At 42.3% G+C, this 20,920-nt stretch overlaps 1 protein-coding gene across 1 annotated transcript in view; it reads left to right on the top strand.

The window, feature by feature from the left end:
* The window catches only part of LOC130361041 (trichohyalin-like), a 275,344-nt gene that overhangs the window by 228,504 nt on the left and 25,920 nt on the right, over positions 1 to 20,920 (top strand). The window contains exons 54-59 of the mRNA XM_056563601.1: positions 2,003 to 2,068; positions 2,777 to 2,842; positions 11,491 to 11,556; positions 12,344 to 12,409; positions 13,559 to 13,624; positions 19,084 to 19,149. Coding sequence (XP_056419576.1) covers positions 2,003 to 2,068; positions 2,777 to 2,842; positions 11,491 to 11,556; positions 12,344 to 12,409; positions 13,559 to 13,624; positions 19,084 to 19,149 — 396 coding nt within the window. The remainder of the gene's footprint in view (positions 1 to 2,002; positions 2,069 to 2,776; positions 2,843 to 11,490; positions 11,557 to 12,343; positions 12,410 to 13,558; positions 13,625 to 19,083; positions 19,150 to 20,920) is intronic.

Here is a 20,920-nt window from a genome sequence, read left to right as displayed (position 1 = left end):
TCCAAATAGAATATAACTTAGAGTTAAAAAAGTATAATAATTGCTAGATGCTGGCTTTAAATGTTTTTTTTTAATTAATATTATGTGTATATTGTGATAAAATCGGAAGGTAAGATTAAATTAAATTAAATGAATATTCAGACAGAATAGGTCCTACATGTAAATGTTGAGTCCCATGTGCACTAAAATACAGGTGCCTTTTTCCCCCCATTTTCTCATCACGTGATCCTGGTGAGAAAGGTGCATGAATGGAACAGTGGTCCATACAGTGGCGTATTGAGAGTCTAGTCTCGGCAGGGGCACTATCAGAGTTTTTTGGCAGAAAATAAGGTGCTGCTTATGGAACCCAGAGGATACTGAGTATGAGCAGTGGCAATGTTAGGGTTGGTGTCACCTGGTGCGATAGAAAATGGTGTCACCTCCTAACCAAACCCCCTTCCCCAAAGTATTTTTTTAGCCTGTTGTGACAGGTGCAAGTGGTGTAGCACATCGTGGAAAATCTATTTACAGTATAATAATCAACTATAATGGAATGAAGACAAAAAGATCAGACCGGCAGACTCACCACGATTCTCTTCTTCTTTATTTGCGTCAGCAAAGCATAGACAAATATTCACAAACTTCAGGGATCAGGACGTGCAGTGGGGGGACAAACTGGCAACAGACTCCGTTTTGCACGGACCACCGTGCTTCCTCCGGCCATCATATAATCAACTATACCAATTGCCACAGAATGGGACAGTGCTAAAATAAGTTTTTTTCCATTTAAAACTAAAGCTCCAAGTATGAAAGCTCCCGCTCCACCATTCTTGTGTACTGGATGGGGTGGGGGAGGGGGCGTGTTGACCTCCGTACGAATCGGCGGCCGACACGCCCCCTCAATACAACTCTATGGCAGAGCCGGAGCGCTGCCTTCGGCAATCTCAGGCTCTGCCATAGCGTTGTATTGAGGGGGCGTGTCGGACGCCGCTTCGTGCAGTGGTCGACATCCGCTATCTGGGGATATTTGGGGATACGTTTTTCACCACTGGACTACACCTTTAAAGGGGTACTCCACTGGAAAAAAAATTATTTTAAATCAACTGGTGCCAGAAAGTTAAAAGATATGCAAATTACTTTGATTAAAAAATCCCAATCTTTTCAGTACTAATCATCTGCTATATACTACAGAGGAATGTATTTTCTTTACGAATTTCCTTTCTGTCTGACAACATGCTCTCTCCTGACACTTCTGTCCAGATTGTCCAGAGTAGGAGCAAATCCCCATAGCAAACCTCTCCTGCTCTGGACAGTTCCTGACATGGGCAGAGGTGTCAGAAGAGAGCAAGTTATCAGACAGAAAGGAAATTCAAAAAGAAAAGAACTTCCTCTGTAGTGTAAATCATCTAAAAAGTACTGGAAGGATTTTTTAAATAAAAGTAATTTACAAATCTGTTTAACCTTTTGACACTGGATGATTTAAAAGAAGATGTTTTCTAGTGGAGTACCCCTTTAATTTATGTTTTTACTGGCTGAAGCTTTGATTTTCTGCAGTAGAGCTGCATCAAAATCTGTTTCCTAGATATAGAGGGAAATAAAATTCTTGCAGCTTGCAGCTGCCACTAGAGGGGGACGTTACTACTTACTATTTTCTATTGGAGGATGCAGACCTAGCGAAGAATACAGACTGTATTAAATAATAAAAGTCTGTATCCTCCACTAGGCTTGCATCCTGCTCTAAGATATTGTAAGAAGTACTGCTCCCCTCTAGTAGTGGCTGTGGGCAGCCAAAATTGTATTGCTCCTTCTATATGTCTACGCAGATAATTAAAATGTCAGTATTATAAGAAAAAATATGCTTAACACTATATAGATCAGCATAGAACATTGGCTTTCTGAAATACAAGGTCTTAAAAGCTGGGCATGCACTATAGCAACTTTACAGTACCTTTAGTAAATGAACTGAAATACTCTACTTTCCTCCCATATTATTAAAATAATAATCTAAATATGATTTTTGTAGGTTCTCCTGACTATCTCCAGAGTGTCATGAGAGATGCTGTCAGCACTGTTAATGAATATGGGGAAGGTGGGTGAAGGAGCTTTAGAATGCTGCAAGTTTTTCATCGTATTGATCTGTCACCTATTGTACATGAAGATATTTCTTGCCATGATCAGTCACACAGAAGTATATAGAGTGTGAGATATAACCTAATACAAACATTCATAATCTTCCTTTCCAAAGATAGGCAAAGGCAACAAACAGAATTTTGAATGTGTGAAAAGTTATATCATTGTTTTATTTTAGTTGTGCCAAGTTGCCATGGTTAAGGCCGCTCGCCGATCCAATCTACATCACTGATTTCTTTTTCAAGATTTTAAATTGTAATATTTGGTTATAATATCTGGTTGCCTTTCGAGAAAACATGAGACAGACCAGTTTCAGGAAAATCCTTATTTATCATATAATAACATGATGTAAAAAGGCAGTGAACATATGTATGTATGGCCTCAGATTTCTCTATGGATATTATATTAACATATGTCTACCCAGACCCATACTGAGCTATTGTATTTTTATAATATATTTATAAACATTTGCTACATATCATACAATATTTATTAATATCTTGCATGCAGCTGTTTTGTTTCCTTGTTAAATGATCTCTCGATGAGATCAAATATGCATATTATTCATTTTAAAGTAAGTGCAATAGGGTTATTCTATCTTCTGGAATTAGATAAGTTACCAGCTCCAGAATATTAATATATAGTGTTTCTGTTCAATTTCTTTTAGGTTATGTTCATGTCCTTCAGAATCTTTCCTATAATGGACTTTCTATGCTAACACAATTTGGAGGAGGTAACAATTTTTTTTAGCATTTTTTAACTGGTAACATATTTACCTCTTAGGGACATGTGCTGTACATGTTCCTTGCTCTGTGCCTTTGTTCTTCTGTAATCCCCGTTCTTTGGTATATGCAAATGCAGGAGCTTGGTACACAAGGGAAGTTTCCAAGCCCTGAGTGCCCTGGAGTGCAAGTAGATATCAAAAACGATTTTTAAGATGGCTTACACTTAAAGCGTACCCGCCAGATCCAACAAAAATTATATATTTTTTTAAATATATCACTCAGTACCTAATCCTGACCATGGACATCTAATTTTTATGTGTCTAGCACCTTTATTTATTTTTTTATTACACTTTTAATTTAGCTCACTAGTCTGAATTCCTCTCAAAGGGAGGAGGCGTGGCATCACTGTACAGGTCTCCGCCCCCTCGCTCAGTATGCTGTCTGCTCATATCTACCCTAGCATTAGCAAAACTACAACTCCCAGCTTGTCCTTACTGACAGTAGTGGGACACAAGCTGACAGTGGGAGGATTTTTCCTCCAGCTGTGAGCCCTGCGCTCACAGCTGTCAATCAAGGAAGTGTGTCCATGACATAGGTGATGACGCATTTACGAAGCATGACTAGTATGTGTCCAAGCAGACAGGGGGGCAGTTGTTTGACTGGCTATTTCAGTATGAAATACTGAAAATTTTCTAATGAAAGCAATTGCAAAACCTATTGTTTTTGCATGCTTTACTACATATCAAAAGTTTTTGGATCTGACAGTGTCCATTTAAGTAAGTAATAGCTCAAAAGTTGCCAACATCCACACATTTTGGCAGGATTGGACAACAGTGTCAACAACAATACATGTGAAAGGTCTTCTGATTGTCCAAGATTGCAGTTATCTGGGGAAAGGGTGGTCGTGAATGTTGGATTTTTATATGTCCAATATTTTGTCCCCACGGAGATGACCTGCTGGAGCAAGCATATGACAGCAGCTTACTCCTTCTCCATTAAAATAAACATGTATATTTGGCCAAGTTAAGAGCGAGATAATACAGTGCATTGCTATTTTGTATGGTCAGCTTTAGACTAGGAGTACATCATGGAAATTTTACTGGCGTGTATTTTCAAGTCACATATTGTCATTTCTTTTCTAAGGGTAAGAGCTACAGTATTGGGGTAAATCAAATTAGAAAGCCGATATTGCCAAGAAACAAAAAGATATGCCATTTAAGAGAGATTTAACTATTTCCAGGGTCAATACAAAATAATAGTGTTGTATTTGTTGCTTGTGGCATTATGGGGTCAGTATGGGGACAGAGAATTACAGAGAATTTCATAATTTGCAGATGACATTATGCTCTGTAAGGAAATCTACAGAGAAAGAGAACAATATCATACTACTGAGGAATCTGGGGACACTGATGGTTTGGGTAGAGAAATTAAAAATTAAGTTGAATATTAATAAATATAATGTTATGTACTTGGGCTAGGGCAAACAGATGTATGACTGTGGGCTAAATATTAAAATACTGGGTATAACTTCCACTGAAAAGGACTTGTTGGTATTGGTGGACAGCTGCTGCCAAAGCAAAGAAAGGGAATGGGTGCAGAGGAGGAAAAACAAGGAATGGGTGGATTACAGGACCAATACAGCTTATCAAGCTTGGGGTTATTAGGTTTGGAGAAAAGACATCTCAGGGGTGATCTGATCACAAAGTCCAATATATTTAAAAGGAGAATACAGACTTTTGTTGTAATCTGTTGTGATCTTTTAATACCCAGGCCTATGACCATGACAAGGGTGCATCCTCTGTGTTACGCCGAGCGCTCCGGGTCCCCGCTCCTCCCCGGAGCGCTCGCTACACTCCTCTCACTGCAGCGCTCCGGTCGGTTCCACGGACCCGGGGCGCTGCGATACCGCCTCTGGCCGGGATGCGATTCGCGATGCGGGTAGCGCCCGCTCGCGATGCGCACCCCGGCTCCCGTACCTGACTCGCTCTCCGTCAGTTCTGTCCCGGCGCGCGCGGCCCCGCTCCCTAGGGCGCGCGCGCGCCGGGTCTTTGCGATTTAAAGGGCCACTGCGCCGCTGATTGGCGCAGTGGTTCCAATTAGTGTTTACACCTGTGCACTTCCCTATATCACCTCACTTCCCCTTCACTCCCTCGCCGGATCTTGTTGCCTTAGTGCCAGTGAAAGCGTTTCCTTGTGTGTTCCTAGCCTGTGTTCCAGACCTCCTGCCGTTGCCCCTGACTACGATCCTTGCTGCCTGCCCCGACCTTCTGCTACGTCCGACCTTGCTTCTGTCTACTCCCTTGTACCGCGCCTATCTTCAGCAGCCAGAGAGGTTGAGCCGTTGCTAGGGGATACGACCTGGTCACTACCGCCGCAGCAAGACCATCCCGCTTTGCGGCGGGCTCTGGTGAAAACCAGTAGTGACTTAGAACCGATCCTCTAGCACGGTCCACGCCAATCCCTCTCTGGCACAGAGGATCCACTACCCGCCAGCCGGCATCGTGACAGTAGATCCGGCCATGGATCCCGCTGAAGTTCCTCTGCCAGTTGTCGCTGACCTCTCCACGGTGGTCGCCCAGCAGTCACAACAGATTGCGCAACAAGGCCAACAGCTGTCTCAACTGACTGTTATGCTACAACAGTTACTACCACAGCTCCAGCAACCATCTCCTCCGCCAGCTCCTGTACCTCCTCCGCAGCGAGTGGCCGCTTCTGGACTACGACTATCCTTGCCGGATAAATTTGATGGGGACTCTAAGCTTTGCCGTGGCTTCCTTTCCCAATGTTCATTACACTTGGAGATGATGTCGGACCAGTTCCCCACTGAAAGGTCTAAGGTGGCTTTCGTAGTCAGCCTGCTGTCTGGAAAAGCCCTGGCTTGGGCCACACCGCTCTGGGACCGCAATGACCCCGTCACTGCCTCTGTACACTCCTTCTTCTCGGAAATTCGAAGTGTCTTTGAGGAACCTGCCCGAGCCTCTTCTGCTGAGACTGCCCTGTTGAACCTGGTCCAGGGTAATTCTTCCGTTGGCGAGTATGCCGTACAATTCCGTACTCTTGCTTCTGAATTATCCTGGAACAATGAGGCCCTCTGCGCGACCTTTAAAAAAGGCCTATCCAGCAACATTAAAGATGTTCTGGCCGCACGAGAAATGCCTGCTAATCTTCATGAACTTATTCACCTAGCCACTCGCATTGACATGCGTTTTTCCGAAAGGCGTCAGGAGCTCCGCCAAGATATGGACTCTGTTCGCACGAGGCGTTTCTTCTCCTCGGCTCCTCTCTCCTCTGGTTCCCTGCAATCTGTTCCTGTGCCTCCCGCCGTGGAGGCTATGCAGGTCGACCGGTCTCGCCTGACATCTCAAGAGAGGACACGACGCCGCATGGAGAACCTCTGCCTGTACTGTGCTAGTACCGAACACTTCCTGAGGGATTGTCCTATCCGCCCTCCCCGCCTGGAAAGACGTACCCTGACTCCGCACAAAGGTGAGACAATCCTTGATGTCCACTCTGCTTCTCCACGTCTTACTGTGCCTGTGCGGATGTCTGCCTCTGCCTTCTCCTTCTCTTCTGTGGCCTTCTTGGACTCTGGATCTGCAGGAAATTTTATTTTGGCCTCTCTCGTCAACAGGTTCAACATCCCAGTGACCAGTCTCACCAGACCCCTTTACATCAATTGTATAAACAATGAAAGATTGGACTGTTCCATACGTTTCCGCACGGAGCCCCTTCTAATGAGCATCGGATCTCATCACGAGAGGATTGAACTTTTGGTCCTCCCCAATTGCACCTCGGAAATTCTCCTTGGACTTCCCTGGCTTCAACTTCATTCCCCAACCCTGGATTGGTCCACTGGGGAGATCAAGAGTTGGGGGCCCTCTTGTTCCAAGGACTGTCTAAAACCGGTTCCCAGTAACCCTTGCCGTAACTCTGTGCTTCCTCCAGTAACCGGTCTCCCTAAGGCCTATATGGACTTCGCGGATGTTTTCTGCAAAAAACAAGCGGAGACTCTACCTCCTCACAGGCCTTATGATTGTCCTATCGACCTCCTCCCGGGCACTACTCCACCCCGGGGCAGAATTTATCCTCTCTCTGCCCCAGAGACTCTTGCCATGTCTGAATACGTCCAGGAGAATCTAAAAAAGGGCTTTATCCGTAAATCCTCCTCTCCTGCCGGAGCCGGATTTTTCTTTGTGTCCAAAAAAGATGGCTCTCTACGTCCTTGCATTGACTACCGCGGACTTAATAAAATCACGGTTAAGAACCGCTACCCCTTACCCCTCATCTCTGAACTCTTTGATCGCCTCCAAGGTGCCCACATCTTTACTAAATTGGACTTAAGAGGCGCCTATAACCTCATCCGCATCAGAGAGGGGGATGAGTGGAAAACAGCATTTAACACCAGAGATGGACACTTTGAGTATCTGGTCATGCCCTTTGGCCTGTGCAACGCCCCTGCTGTCTTCCAAGACTTTGTTAATGAAATTTTTCGTGATCTGTTATACTCCTGTGTTGTTGTATATCTTGATGATATCCTAATTTTTTCGGCCAATCTAGAAGAACACCGCCAGCATGTCCGTATGGTTCTTCAGAGACTTCGTGACAATCAACTCTATGCTAAAATTGAGAAATGTCTGTTTGAATGCCAACCCTTCCTATTGGAGGTTGATGCCTCCTCAGTGGGAGCTGGAGCTGTCCTTCTACAAAAAAACTCTTCCGGGCATGCTGTTACTTGTGGTTTTTTTTCTAGGACCTTCTCTCCGGCGGAGAGGAACTACTCCATCGGGGATCGAGAGCTTCTAGCCATTAAATTAGCACTTGAGGAATGGAGGCATCTGCTGGAGGGATCAAGATTTCCAGTTATTATTTACACCGATCACAAGAACCTCTCATACCTCGAGTCTGCCCAACGGCTGAATCCTCGTCAGGCCAGGTGGTCTCTGTTCTTTGCCCGATTTAATTTTGAAATTCACTTTCGGCCTGCTGATAAGAACATTAGGGCCGATGCTCTCTCTCGTTCCTCAGATGCTTCTGAAATTGAACTCTCTCCTCAACACATCATTCCTCCTGACTGCCTGATTTCCACTTCTCCAGCCTCCATCAGGCAAACTCCTCCAGGAAAGACCTTTGTTTCTCCACGCCAACGCCTCGGAATCCTCAAATGGGGTCACTCCTCCCATCTCGCAGGTCATGCGGGCATCAAGAAATCTGTGCAACTCATCTCTCGCTTCTATTGGTGGCCGACTCTAGAGACTGATGTGGTGGACTTTGTGCGAGCCTGCACTATCTGTGCCCGGGATAAGACTCTTCGCCAGAAGCCCGCTGGTTTTCTTCTTCCTCTGCCTGTTCCCGAACAACCTTGGTCTCTGATTGGTATGGATTTTATTACTGACTTACCCCCATCCCATGGCAACACTGTTATTTGGGTGGTCGTTGATCGATTCTCCAAAATGGCACATTTCATCCCTCTTCCTGGTCTTCCTTCAGCGCCTCAGTTGGCAAAACAATTTTTTGTACACATTTTTCGTCTTCACGGGTTGCCTACGCAGATCGTCTCGGATAGAGGCGTCCAATTTGTGTCTAAATTCTGGAGGGCTCTCTGTAAACAACTCAAGATTAAATTAAATTTTTCTTCTGCATACCATCCTCAATCCAATGGACAAGTAGAAAGAATTAACCAGATCTTGGGTGACTATTTACGACATTTTGTTTCCTCCCGCCAGGATGACTGGGCAGATCTTCTACCTTGGGCCGAATTCTCGTATAATTTCAGAATCTCTGAATCTTCCTCCAAATCCCCGTTTTTCGTGGTGTACGGCCGTCACCCTCTTCCCCCCCTCCCTACCCCCTTGCCCTCTGGTCTGCCCGCTGTGGATGAAATTTCTCGTGATCTTTCCATCATATGGAGAGAGACCCAAAATTCTCTCTTACAGGCTTCTTCACGCATGAAGAGATTCGCGGATAAGAAAAGAAGAGCTCCTCCCATCTTTTCCCCTGGAGACAAGGTATGGCTCTCCGCCAAATATGTCCGCTTCCGTGTCCCTAGCTATAAGTTGGGACCACGCTATCTTGGTCCTTTCAAGATTTTGCGCCAGATTAATCCTGTCTCTTACAAACTTCTTCTTCCTCCTTCTCTTCGTATTCCTAATGCCTTTCATGTTTCTCTTCTTAAACCACTTATCATTAACCGTTTCTCTCCCAAATCTGTTTCCCCCACTCCTGTCTCCGGCTCCTCGGACATCTTCTCCGTCAAAGAAATTTTAGCATCTAAAAAGGTCAGAGGGAAAACCTTCTTTTTAGTGGATTGGGAGGGTTGTGGTCCAGAAGAGAGGTCCTGGGAACCTGAGGACAATATCCTGGACAAAAGTCTGGTCCTCAGGTTCTCAGGCTCCAAGAAGAGGGGGAGACCCAAGGGGGGGGGTACTGTTACGCCGAGCGCTCCGGGTCCCCGCTCCTCCCCGGAGCGCTCGCTACACTCCTCTCACTGCAGCGCTCCGGTCGGTTCCACGGACCCGGGGCGCTGCGATACCGCCTCTGGCCGGGATGCGATTCGCGATGCGGGTAGCGCCCGCTCGCGATGCGCACCCCGGCTCCCGTACCTGACTCGCTCTCCGTCAGTTCTGTCCCGGCGCGCGCGGCCCCGCTCCCTAGGGCGCGCGCGCGCCGGGTCTTTGCGATTTAAAGGGCCACTGCGCCGCTGATTGGCGCAGTGGTTCCAATTAGTGTTTACACCTGTGCACTTCCCTATATCACCTCACTTCCCCTTCACTCCCTCGCCGGATCTTGTTGCCTTAGTGCCAGTGAAAGCGTTTCCTTGTGTGTTCCTAGCCTGTGTTCCAGACCTCCTGCCGTTGCCCCTGACTACGATCCTTGCTGCCTGCCCCGACCTTCTGCTACGTCCGACCTTGCTTCTGTCTACTCCCTTGTACCGCGCCTATCTTCAGCAGCCAGAGAGGTTGAGCCGTTGCTAGGGGATACGACCTGGTCACTACCGCCGCAGCAAGACCATCCCGCTTTGCGGCGGGCTCTGGTGAAAACCAGTAGTGACTTAGAACCGATCCTCTAGCACGGTCCACGCCAATCCCTCTCTGGCACAGAGGATCCACTACCCGCCAGCCGGCATCGTGACACTCTGCATCTAGAGGAAAGACAGACGAGGACATTTTACTGTAATAGCAGTGAGATGGTTGATTCATAAAACAAGTTCAAGAGAGGCCTGGATGCTTTACTTGAATATTGCAAGTTATGGTTAAAAGATTGCAACAGGGTAGATGTTCATGGAGGGATGTGCCAAATGTCAAATGATTTAGGTAAACTAGAAAATTAATCAGAACTCTGGCAACTGACATTTATTGGAAGTGCAAGATTATGCACCTTGGGTGTAAAATACCAAGGGCAGAATATAGAATATATCATACAGTCTTAAACTCAGTATCCAAAGAAAAGGAATTAAGGGGTCATTATTTCAGAAGACTTAAAGGGGTACGCCGCTGCTCAGCGTTTGGAACAAAATATTCTGAATGCTTAGAGACGGCGCCGAAAGCTCGTGACATCATAGCCCTGCCCCCTCAATTCAAGTCTATGGGTGGGGCGTGGTGTATGAGGGGGCGGGGTTATGACGTCACAAGCTCCCAGCACCGCTTCTAAGCATTCAGAACATTTTGTTCCAAATGCTGAGCAGTGGAGTACCCTTTAATGGTTGGCAGACAATATCATATAGCTTCTGGAAATGCTAGCAGAATGCTTGGATGTATAGGGAGAGGTATAAGCAATAGAAAGAGAGAAGTGCTCATGCCGCTGTACAGAGCACTGGTGAGACCTCACTTGGAGTATTGTGCACAGTACTGGAGACCGTATTTCCAGATGGATATAGATATTTTGGAGAGAGTTCAGAGAAGAGCTACTAAACTAGTATATGGGTTGCAGGATAAAACTTACCAGGAAAGGGTAAAAGACCTTAACATGTATAGCTTGGAAGAAAGATGAGACAAAGGGCATGTGATAAAAGTTTCAAATACATAAAGGGAATAAACACGTTAAAGGAGAAGTTATATATATATAAAAAAAAAAAGGACATAGTTTTAAATTAGAGGGGCAAAGGTTTTTGCAGTAATATCAGGAAGTATTACTTTACTGAGAGAGTAGTGGATGCATGGAATAGCCTTCCTGACAAAGTATTAGCTGCAAATACAGCAAAGGAGTGAAGGGCCAGGGACTATAGATAGTATTCAGGATATTGGGCAGATTAGGTGGGCCAAATAGTTTATCTGCCTACTCATTCTATGTTTCTATGTAGATTTTTGGAGGTGGGACATTGATCCAGGTATTTATTCTGAGTGCCATATTTGGAATAGGGAAAAAATGTTTCCTAATTTTGGAGCATTTGTCATCTGTCTCCTTTTTATATTATATTTATACATTTTTGACTATTCCATGGAAAATATAGAAGAGAAGACCAACCACTTATGCAGACCAAATTTGGTGTGACAGATTTTCAGTCCCCCATAATTTATGAATAGAGGTAATTTTCTCTGAAAAGACCACCATAATAGAAGAATACTTTTGGATGCAATTTTGGGTGGTGTTCTGAAAGAGGTTTCACCATGTTAATTGTAATTATTACATATCTATTACATAGCTATTTTTGTTTTTACAGATTGGGTTCACTTCTTCCAAGATTTCATCCAAGACAACCTTAATACTCTTACTCAGCATGGTGGAGGTAATGTAACAAAATTAATTAGCAAGTAAGTAAATGGGTATTCTGGTATTATAAAATTAATCATATGTTGCTGGGGCTGTTAATAATAAAAAAAAACTACCCTCACTCCTCTGCAACTCCTACTGTTGTTCCAGTTGCAGTTCCTTCCTGTCCTCTGATGCTCATTTCTTCTGCCTGCTTCCAAGACAGGAGCTCCAATCAGGACTTGCCTGTTCAGTCTTTGTCAGTTATTGGCTGAGGGGTTAGGTCCTCCTCTGGCCTCTTCCCTTAAAACAGGAAGGAAGCAAAGAGCATTGGGGGATCAAAGGGAGCCATATCTTAAATGGATGCTGTGGGGATCACGGTATGGAAGAATTATTTATTTGTTTTCAACAGCCAAAGTGATATATAAATAATTTTATAACAATAAAATACACCTTTATGAATTGTCATAGTTATATAAGCGATCTTATAGATTATAGATATCCACCTGACTTTGCCACAACTTATACTACTTGTGATGTCCATGTAATTTTTCACCATGTTCTTTCTATAGGAAAGAACATGGCACAGTCAACTCACATCATAAGGAGACTAGTGGCTGGAGACCTTGTTTAAATAATTGCTTCCAATGACACAACAGGATGTATTTAATATATTTGTTATTGTCTTTTTATTGGTTGACAAAAATGACTTTGCTTTCCTAACCATAAAGTATGTGTATTGTTCGAATTGTTCTCTGGAGTAGCATATGTTAATATGGATTTTAATCTTTATGCACATATTTTGTCTTTTTTTTTTTTTCCAGAATGGGCTCAGTATTTCCAAAATGTCTTTCATGATATTTTTAATAAAGTTACTCTGTATGGAGAAGGTAATAACATAAAATAAATGTATTTGTCACAATTTTGTTTGTACCCAAATAAATTTTCAATGTTCGGTAGTACAGTACTGTCTTTGTAAAATCATAATATGCTAACATAAGACTCCAAGTAAACTTTTGAGTTATTTTAGTTCAATTATTTTGGTTCTCAAAGAAGTAGCTATATGACAAATTTAGCTCTGCCTAAAAGTAGTGTTTTTTTTTTAACTAGTTACATAAGAAAACTGTTAGGCAAGGGTAATATTGGAAACTTTGTCACTACAATTCTTCAACAGCCCATTGCACTTTGATGTAGTCACTTCCATTTATTTTCTTTCTTGAACCACACTACTAATTTGTTACCAAGAGATATATGCAGAAGCTGTCTGTCCAAGATACAAATCCTTAACGTCATAGAAAATAATGGTGTTGTCTACAATATAATGTGATCTCTTCTGTGTGACAGCCACTATTTCCTCATGAGTTGTCTTGTACCGCAGGCAATGTTATTAGCAAAAGACCATGTTGTAGTCAATTCATGATGGGGACACTGAAGACATTTTTGCATGGCATTCTAAAATTTTAATATATATTTGGTTTCTAATTTTCTTTAGAATGTGCTCAATTATTCCAGAATCTCTTCCATGATGTAACTCAGTTTGGAGAAGGTAAACATTTGTTAGAAGGTGACATAGTAACAATATAGTTGAAGTATAAAAGTTGGTTTGGAAGTAATTCTACAAGTTGACTACAACACTATAAGCCTAATGCTATGTAGTTAACTTTGCACTTTGCAGTGGTTTATGGCCTTTTCTGTTTACATTATATTGGAGCAACAGTACATAGACAATTCATGCAATAACAGACAGTCTACCAGAGAATGTAAACTCATTGAAGTCTTCCTCAAGCAAGATAAGTGCTAGAACAGAACGTAGGCAGGGTTGCCTCACCAATGCCTTTCTTGAATAAAGCCTTTGTGAGATATAATACAGTACTTTAGGTCGAGACAAGTGCTTTAAGATTAGAATTATAGGCCTTCTGTCGCTGGGACTGTGTAAAGGGGAATAATGAGTGAACAAGGAAAATGGTATTTACTGCACATGAGTCAAACTTTTATTTTCTTGCTATAAAATGCCATGTTTTTGTTTTGTTTTTCTTTAGATTGTGCTCAGTTCTTCGTGAAAAGCTTCTATGATGGTCTTAACAAACTTAGTCAGTTTGGACAAGGTAATATTTTATAATAATCCTTTTAACCTTATTGTGCATGGCAATGTAATGACACATCAAGGACTGGGGTAAATAAGGTATATTTTTAATGTACCATCTTCTCAAGGCATTACCATAGGTACTGCCAATGTACCCATACTATTGACAGAAGAGTTGTTGTAATGCACAGCCGCACTCATGACACAAATGCTAGGAACTTTAACTACATCAGTTAACCTCACTCATGTCTTAAATGAAACCGCTCTTGTATGGGCAATTACTATTAAAACCCCTGACCTGACACACTTTATGGCAGTTTACATTCTCTTTGAACACATGGGTATTTATAGTTTTATTCTTTTTACATTCACTCATGTCTATTTAAAAGCTGCATTTGAAGCTCTAGTTCATTAAGGCACCAAGATATTGGCTACACATCTTGTAAGTTCTCTAAGGTGGGGTCTCCAGGGATTGGATTTTTTTGTTCAACACATTGTTATAACACATCCCATGGATTTACATAGAATAACTTAGAGATCAAGCCAACACAATTAATTCATTGTCATTGTTCATTCTTCAGTGTAGTAGTCAATTTGCCCCAATGAAATAGGTCAGTGTTTTGAGGGAATCATGTTACCACAAAAGGATATACTTGTTTCCCACTTGCAAATAATCTTTGTCATTCTATAACCATGATTGGAAATGGCCTTTTTCCAGATTGATATATATAAAAAAAAAATGTTTCTAAGATAATTGCTGATGTCTGTCCTCCTTGACACTGTGTTAACACACACCTTAATGCTCCAGACCAGCAAACCATTTCTGCTTCTATAGAGATAGTCACTCTTTCTGGTGATCAATTAATTGAAGGCATTTAATTAGCAGCACCTGGTTGCTACTTACCTTCTTAACTCATATGGAAACAGTAAGGCTTACCCATTTTTCATACTACTTCTGCATCTTGGCTTAGTATTTGTTAACTAAATAATGGTGTGGTGTTATTTGTCACTTGTTGTTGTTAAATTAGGTAGTATTTACCTAATTGCAAGACCTTCTATTTTTTTTTCTATGTCCTGATATTTAAAACCATAGAATTCAAAGAAGGTGTAATTTGTTTTTTTTCATGACTGTAATAGTTTGTTATTTGATGATTGAATGACACAGCGTGGAGGTGGTGGCAGCATGACGAGACCATATAGTGGCTGAATGATACAGCCTGGAGGTGGCGGAAGCATGAGGATACCATACAGTGGGGATCAAAAGTTTGGGCACCCCAGGTAAAAAATGGTATTAATGTGGATAAAGAAGCCAAGGAAAGATGCAAAAATCTCCAAAAGGCATCAAATACAAATTAGACATTCTTATATGTCAACAAAAGTTAGATTATATTCTCATCATTTACACTTTCAAAATAACAGGAAAAAAAATTACGTCTGCAAAAGTTTGGGCACCCTGCAGAGTTAATTTATTGTACTTCCCCCTTTGGCAAGTGTCACAGCTTGTAAATGCTTTTTGTAGCCAGCCAAGAGTCTTTCAATTCTTGTTTGAGGTATCTTTGAACATTCTTCCTTACAAAAGTCTTCCAGTTCTTTGAGATTTCTGTCACGCACTGCTCTTTTAAGGTCTATCCATAGATTTTTAATTATGTTGAAGTCAGGAGATTGTGAAGGCCATGGCAAAACCTTCAGTTTACACCTCTTGATCCCCCGTGGATTTTTAGGTGTGTTTAGGATTATTATCCATGTGTAGAAGCCATCCTCTCTTTAACTTCACCTTTTTCACAGATGGAATCCAAAAGTTGCTGAAATATTATTGAATCAATTTTTCCTTCTACTCGTGAGATGTTCCCTGTGCCACTGGCTGCAATACAACCCCAAAGCATGATTGATCCACCCCATGCTTAACAGTTGGACAGAGGTTATTTTCATTAAATTCTGTTCCCCTTCTTCTCCAAAAGTTCAATTTTAACCTCATCAGTCCACAGAACTTGTTTCCAAAATGCATCAGGCTTGTCTATATGTTCATTTGAAAAAGTTCAAAAACTGATTTTTGTGGTGAGGACGTAGAAGAGGTTTTCTTCTGATGACTCTTCCATGAAAACCATATTTGTACAAGTATCTCTTTATAGTGGAATAGTTTACCACAACTCCAGTGTCTGACAGATCTTTCTGGCGCGATTGTGCAGTCAAACATGGGTTTTGAATTGTTTTTCTCACAATCCTGCGACCTGTTCTGTCTGATATTTTTCTTGGTTTCCAGATCTTGCATTAACTTCCACTGTTCCTGATGACTGCCATTTCTTAATTATATTCCGAACAGAGGATATTGACATCTGAAAACATTTTGCTATCTTCTTATAGCCTTCTCCAGCTTTGTGAGCGTCAACTATTTTCAGTTTCAGATTTCTAGACAACTGCTTAGAAGAACCCATGGTGTTGAGATTGACATCACCTGGTCTTCCCAGATGATGATTGAGAACAATCCATGACACTGGCAGGTCTCAGCTTTTTAAAGGGGACAGTGCATGCTATAAATTCTGCAGGGTGACCAAACTTTTGCAGACACCATTTTTTTGTTTTTTGTTATTTTGAAAGTGTAAATGATGGAAATAAAATCTAACTTTTGTTGACATATTATAAGAATGTTTAATCTGTAATTTGATGCCTTTTTTGAGATTTTTCCATCTTTCCTTGGCTTCTTTATGCACATTAATACAAATTTTTACCTGGGGTACCCAAACTTTTGATCAGCGTGGAGGTGGCACAAACATGAGGAGACCACATAGTGGCTGAATGACACAGCCTGGAGTTGGCGGCAGCATATAGTGGCTGAATGACACATAATGGAGGTGGCGGCAGCATGAGGAGACCATATAGTGGCTGAATGAAACAGCCTGTAGTTGGCGGCAGCATATAGTGCCTGAATGAAACAGCCTGGAGTTTGTGGCAACATGAGGAGAACACATAGTGTCTGAAGGACACAGCATGGAGGTGGCGGCAGCATGAGGAGACCACATAGTGGCTGAATGACACAGCCTGGAGTTGGCAGCAGCATATAGTGGCTGAATGACACAGTCTGGAGTTTGCGGCAGCATGAGGAGAACATATGGTGGCTGAATGACACAGCGTGGAGGTGGCGGCAGCATGAGAAGAACATATAGTGGCTGAATGACACAGCGTGGAGGTGGCGGCATCATGAGGAGATTATATAGTGGCTGAATGACACAGCGTGGAGGGGGCGGCTGCATGAGGAGAACATATAGTGGTTGAATGACACAGTGTGCAGGTGGCGGCAGCATGAGGAGACCATATAGTGGCTGAATGACTCAGCCTGTAGAATGCGGCAGCATATAGTGCCTGAATGACACAGCCTGGAGTTTGCGGCAGGATGAGGAGACCGTATAGTGGCTGAATGACACAGCCTGGAGGTGGCTGAAGCATGAGGAGACCACATAGTGGCTGAATGACACAGTCTGGAGTTGGCAATATATACAAAGAAACTGACACTTTGTGCCTAGCAGCATCATACTTTTATAATAGTGTGAAGATATGATCCTACATGCTTAAATCGTGGGAACTCCAAAAAACACTGACTTGTACCACAAAACTATAAAAAGAGTTCATACAGACCACAGATAAAAAAGTTATCAATCTTTATTGAAACAAATGATATGCATACTCAACATACAAGACAAGGTGGGAAAACAGATATAGATTCCGGACTGCCACAGATATATTTATGTTAGGATATATATACTAATATTGCACAAATGCCTGCAGAAAAATAGTGAAGCTGAACCCACAGCATAAGATACTTCTTTGGGGGAGGGAACAGCATATGACAGAGGAAATGGGAGGACAGGGACTTCTCCCAGGCCATGCCAACTGAGGGTTGTGTCTGAGGAACCTACCAACTGTTGACTGGGGGTATCAGATGTCACCTTTGAGGAAGTGGATGACCGTGTTAACCAATCGATGACGGCAGATGGGTTGCTGGTCAAGACACGACCACTAGCTGATACCGGGAGCTCAGGCCTCTCGCTGCGACTCCTGCTGCCACTCGCCCCTAGTCTGCTATGACCTCTGCCTGATGAATTTACGTCCCTGCCACTCTTCTGTGCATGTCCTGGCACTTTTCTGCCACACATACTAAGTGCGTATATGAGGGGAGTGCAATACGCTCCACTACGCTTAAATCAGTATTTGTCTAAAACACCAGCAGATGTGTACTTTTGCCTGGCCTTTCACAATATCTAGGCCCTTTAGACTTTACTAGGAACAAAATAGTACACCACTTAGATGTACGTATGTGGTATGCAATACTTATGAGTGGAGGACAATGCGCTACAGTATGCTTACATTTTTTTTGTGTACAACTTCAGCCGGTATGTACTTTTGCCTGGCCTTTCACAGTATCTAGGCCCTTGAGACTTTAACAGGAACAAATTAGTACACCACTTAGATGTACATTTGTGCTATGAACTTATAAGGGGAGGACAATGTGCTACAGTACGCTTAAAACAGTATTTGTGTACAACACCAGCAGTACACACCAGTGCTGCAGCACACAGTAGCTGTGTCCTACACCCAAAATTGCACTTTCTCTCAATCTCACTCCCTTCCCTATCAGTGCTTCTAGGCAGGATTTGTGCTTGAGCTGAATCGCTGCTGTTCTTTGCAACACACTGTGCAACACACTGCTCTCTGTCCCTCTTTGTAATAGAACGCTGTAGTGACTGGGAGTTGAATCGCTGCAGTAAGAATGCTTTTCTGTGCAACACACACTGCTCTCGGTCCCCCTGTGCAACAGAACGCTGATCTGACTAGGAGATGAATCACTGCTGTAAAAAAAGCTTTTCTGGCCAACACTGTCTGTCCCAATCTATCTCTCTGCAATGAAAGGTTGAAGTGATTTGCCGCAATATGGCTGCTGATTATATAGGGCTGTGACATCACATGGGTGACTGGCTGCTGATAGGCTGCATGCTGCATGTGATTGAGGGTCATCCAGCCTACCCATGTTCCGTCTTCCCAGGATTCCTTGGCCCATGTCCTCACATGTGGATACACTATTTTAGATGCCCTGGAACCTGGACCGTACTAAATGGAGTTTAATGAAGTGATTTGTGCGATTGAATCGTGCTGATATTCGCATTCGTTGCAAATCAAATTTTTCCAGAAATTTCTAATGAGTTCGGAATTGTCAGATTCGATTTGCTGATCCCTAATTTAGGGCATTGCATGGACAGTCAATTAAAATATTTAAGAATTATCTGTAAAAGCAGAGAGACTCCCAAAAGGACAACACAAAATAAAATGAGAATAATTTTTAATCCTATGAGTTTTGTAAATTTAGTAAATTACCTTCACAAAATCATTTAATTCTGATCTTCTGATATTGTAGATTATTGTATATTGTTGTTCTAAACACATCCCAATATATCCCTTTTATTATTTATCAGTTGTACCTTTCTCTTTCAGGTCTTCTTCAGTACTTCCAGGACACATTCTATGACAAACTTGATAAGATAAATCAGATAAAGGAAGGTAATATTACCAATATCCAATAGAAAGTATAATAATAAAAGAAACATACAAAAAGCCATTTAATGTATTTATTTCTCATGTTGAGTTGTCTCACAACCTCAAGCTTTACACCTGATCACCACAGATCTGTTTCTTGGACACCTGCAGTTACCCAATATTGCCAGAAGAAGTTTGATCTAGTCACACATTTCTCCTGCAACAAGTGAATGGCTGAACATTGTATTCAGGTCCACTGGAGCAGGAGCTGCTTTGTGCTCTTAGCAGGGTTCCAACATCTTCAACCTTCCTCCAAGCTTTCCATATGCCCTAGAAAGATTGCGTGGTGATCGGACCGCTGGGACCCTGAATGGCAGTCTTTTGGAATGAGGCGTGCCGACCCCCTCACAGAGCGGCGGCCCACACACCCCCTCCATGTATCCCAAAGAGATACATGGAGGGGACTTGTCAGCCACGGCTTCCTGCGGTTGGAACAGCCGCTTCTGGCAGACTGCTGGGGCCCCGTTCAAGAGATCGCGAGCACCGCGAGCGGTGCTCGCGTCATGCCCGGCAGGTCCCGGCTGCTATCAGCCACGTCGATCGATCATTCAGCATGGCGGACGGAGGTCCCCTTACCTTGCTCCGGCCGTCTCCTGGGGTCTTCTGCTCTGGTCTGAGATCGAGCAGACCAGAGCAGAAGATCACTGATAATACTGAGCAGTGCTATGTCCTACACATAGCACTGAACAGTATTAGCAATCAATTGATTGCTATGAATAGTCCCCTATAGGGACATAAAAAATGTAAAAAAAAAAAAAAAAAGTAAACAAATGTTAAATAAAAAAGTAAAAAAAATTGAAAAATCCCCTCCCCCAATAAAAAAGTAAAACGGCTGTTTTTCCCATTTTACCATTAAAATAGCGCAATAAAATAATTATTACACATATTTGGTATTGCTGCGTGCATAAAAGTCTGAACTATTAAAATATATTGTTAATTATCCCGTACGGTGAACGGCGTAAACGTAAAAAAAAATTACAAAAGTCAAAAATTGCTGCTTTTTTGTCACATTTTATTCCAAAAAAATTAATAAAAAATTTATAAAAAGTAAAACCTAAGCAAAAGTGGTAATGATAAAAACTACAGATCATGGCGCAAAAAAATGAGCCCTCATATCACCCCATATACGGAAAAATGAGAAAGTTATAGGTGGTCAAAATAGGGCAATTTCAAAAATACAAATTTTGTTAGTGGTTTGAGATTTTTTTTAAGCTGTACGATTATAGAAAAGTATATAACATGGGTATCATTTTAATCGTATTGACCCACAGAATAAAGAAAACAGGTCATTTTTAGTGTTGAGCGGCATAGGCCATATTCGAATTCGCGAATATTCGCGAATATATGGACGAATATTCGTAATATATTCGCGCATATTCGCATATTCGTAATATTCTCGTTTTATTTTCGCATATGCGAAACTTCGCGTATGTGAAAATTTACATATGCGGAAATTAGCATAAACAAAAATTTACATAAGCAAAAATTCGCAAATGCGAAAATTAGCATATGCAAATTTTCACATATGCGAAAATTCGCGCACCAGTATCACACAGTAGTATTAGAGCCTTCTTTACACCACACAAGCTGGAAGCAGAGAGGGATGATCACTGTGATGTGTACTGTGAAAAAAAAACAAAAAATAAAAAAAAAACGAATATTCGTAATTACGAATATATAGTGCTATATTCGCGAATATTCGCGAATTCGCGAATATGCGATATTCGCGAATAAA

The sequence above is a fragment of the Hyla sarda genome, chromosome 3, assembly GCF_029499605.1.
Source record: "Hyla sarda isolate aHylSar1 chromosome 3, aHylSar1.hap1, whole genome shotgun sequence".
Taxonomy (NCBI): Eukaryota; Metazoa; Chordata; class Amphibia; order Anura; family Hylidae; genus Hyla; species Hyla sarda.
Note: the sequence above shows the minus strand (reverse complement) of the source record. Positions and strands in the feature narration are given on the sequence as shown.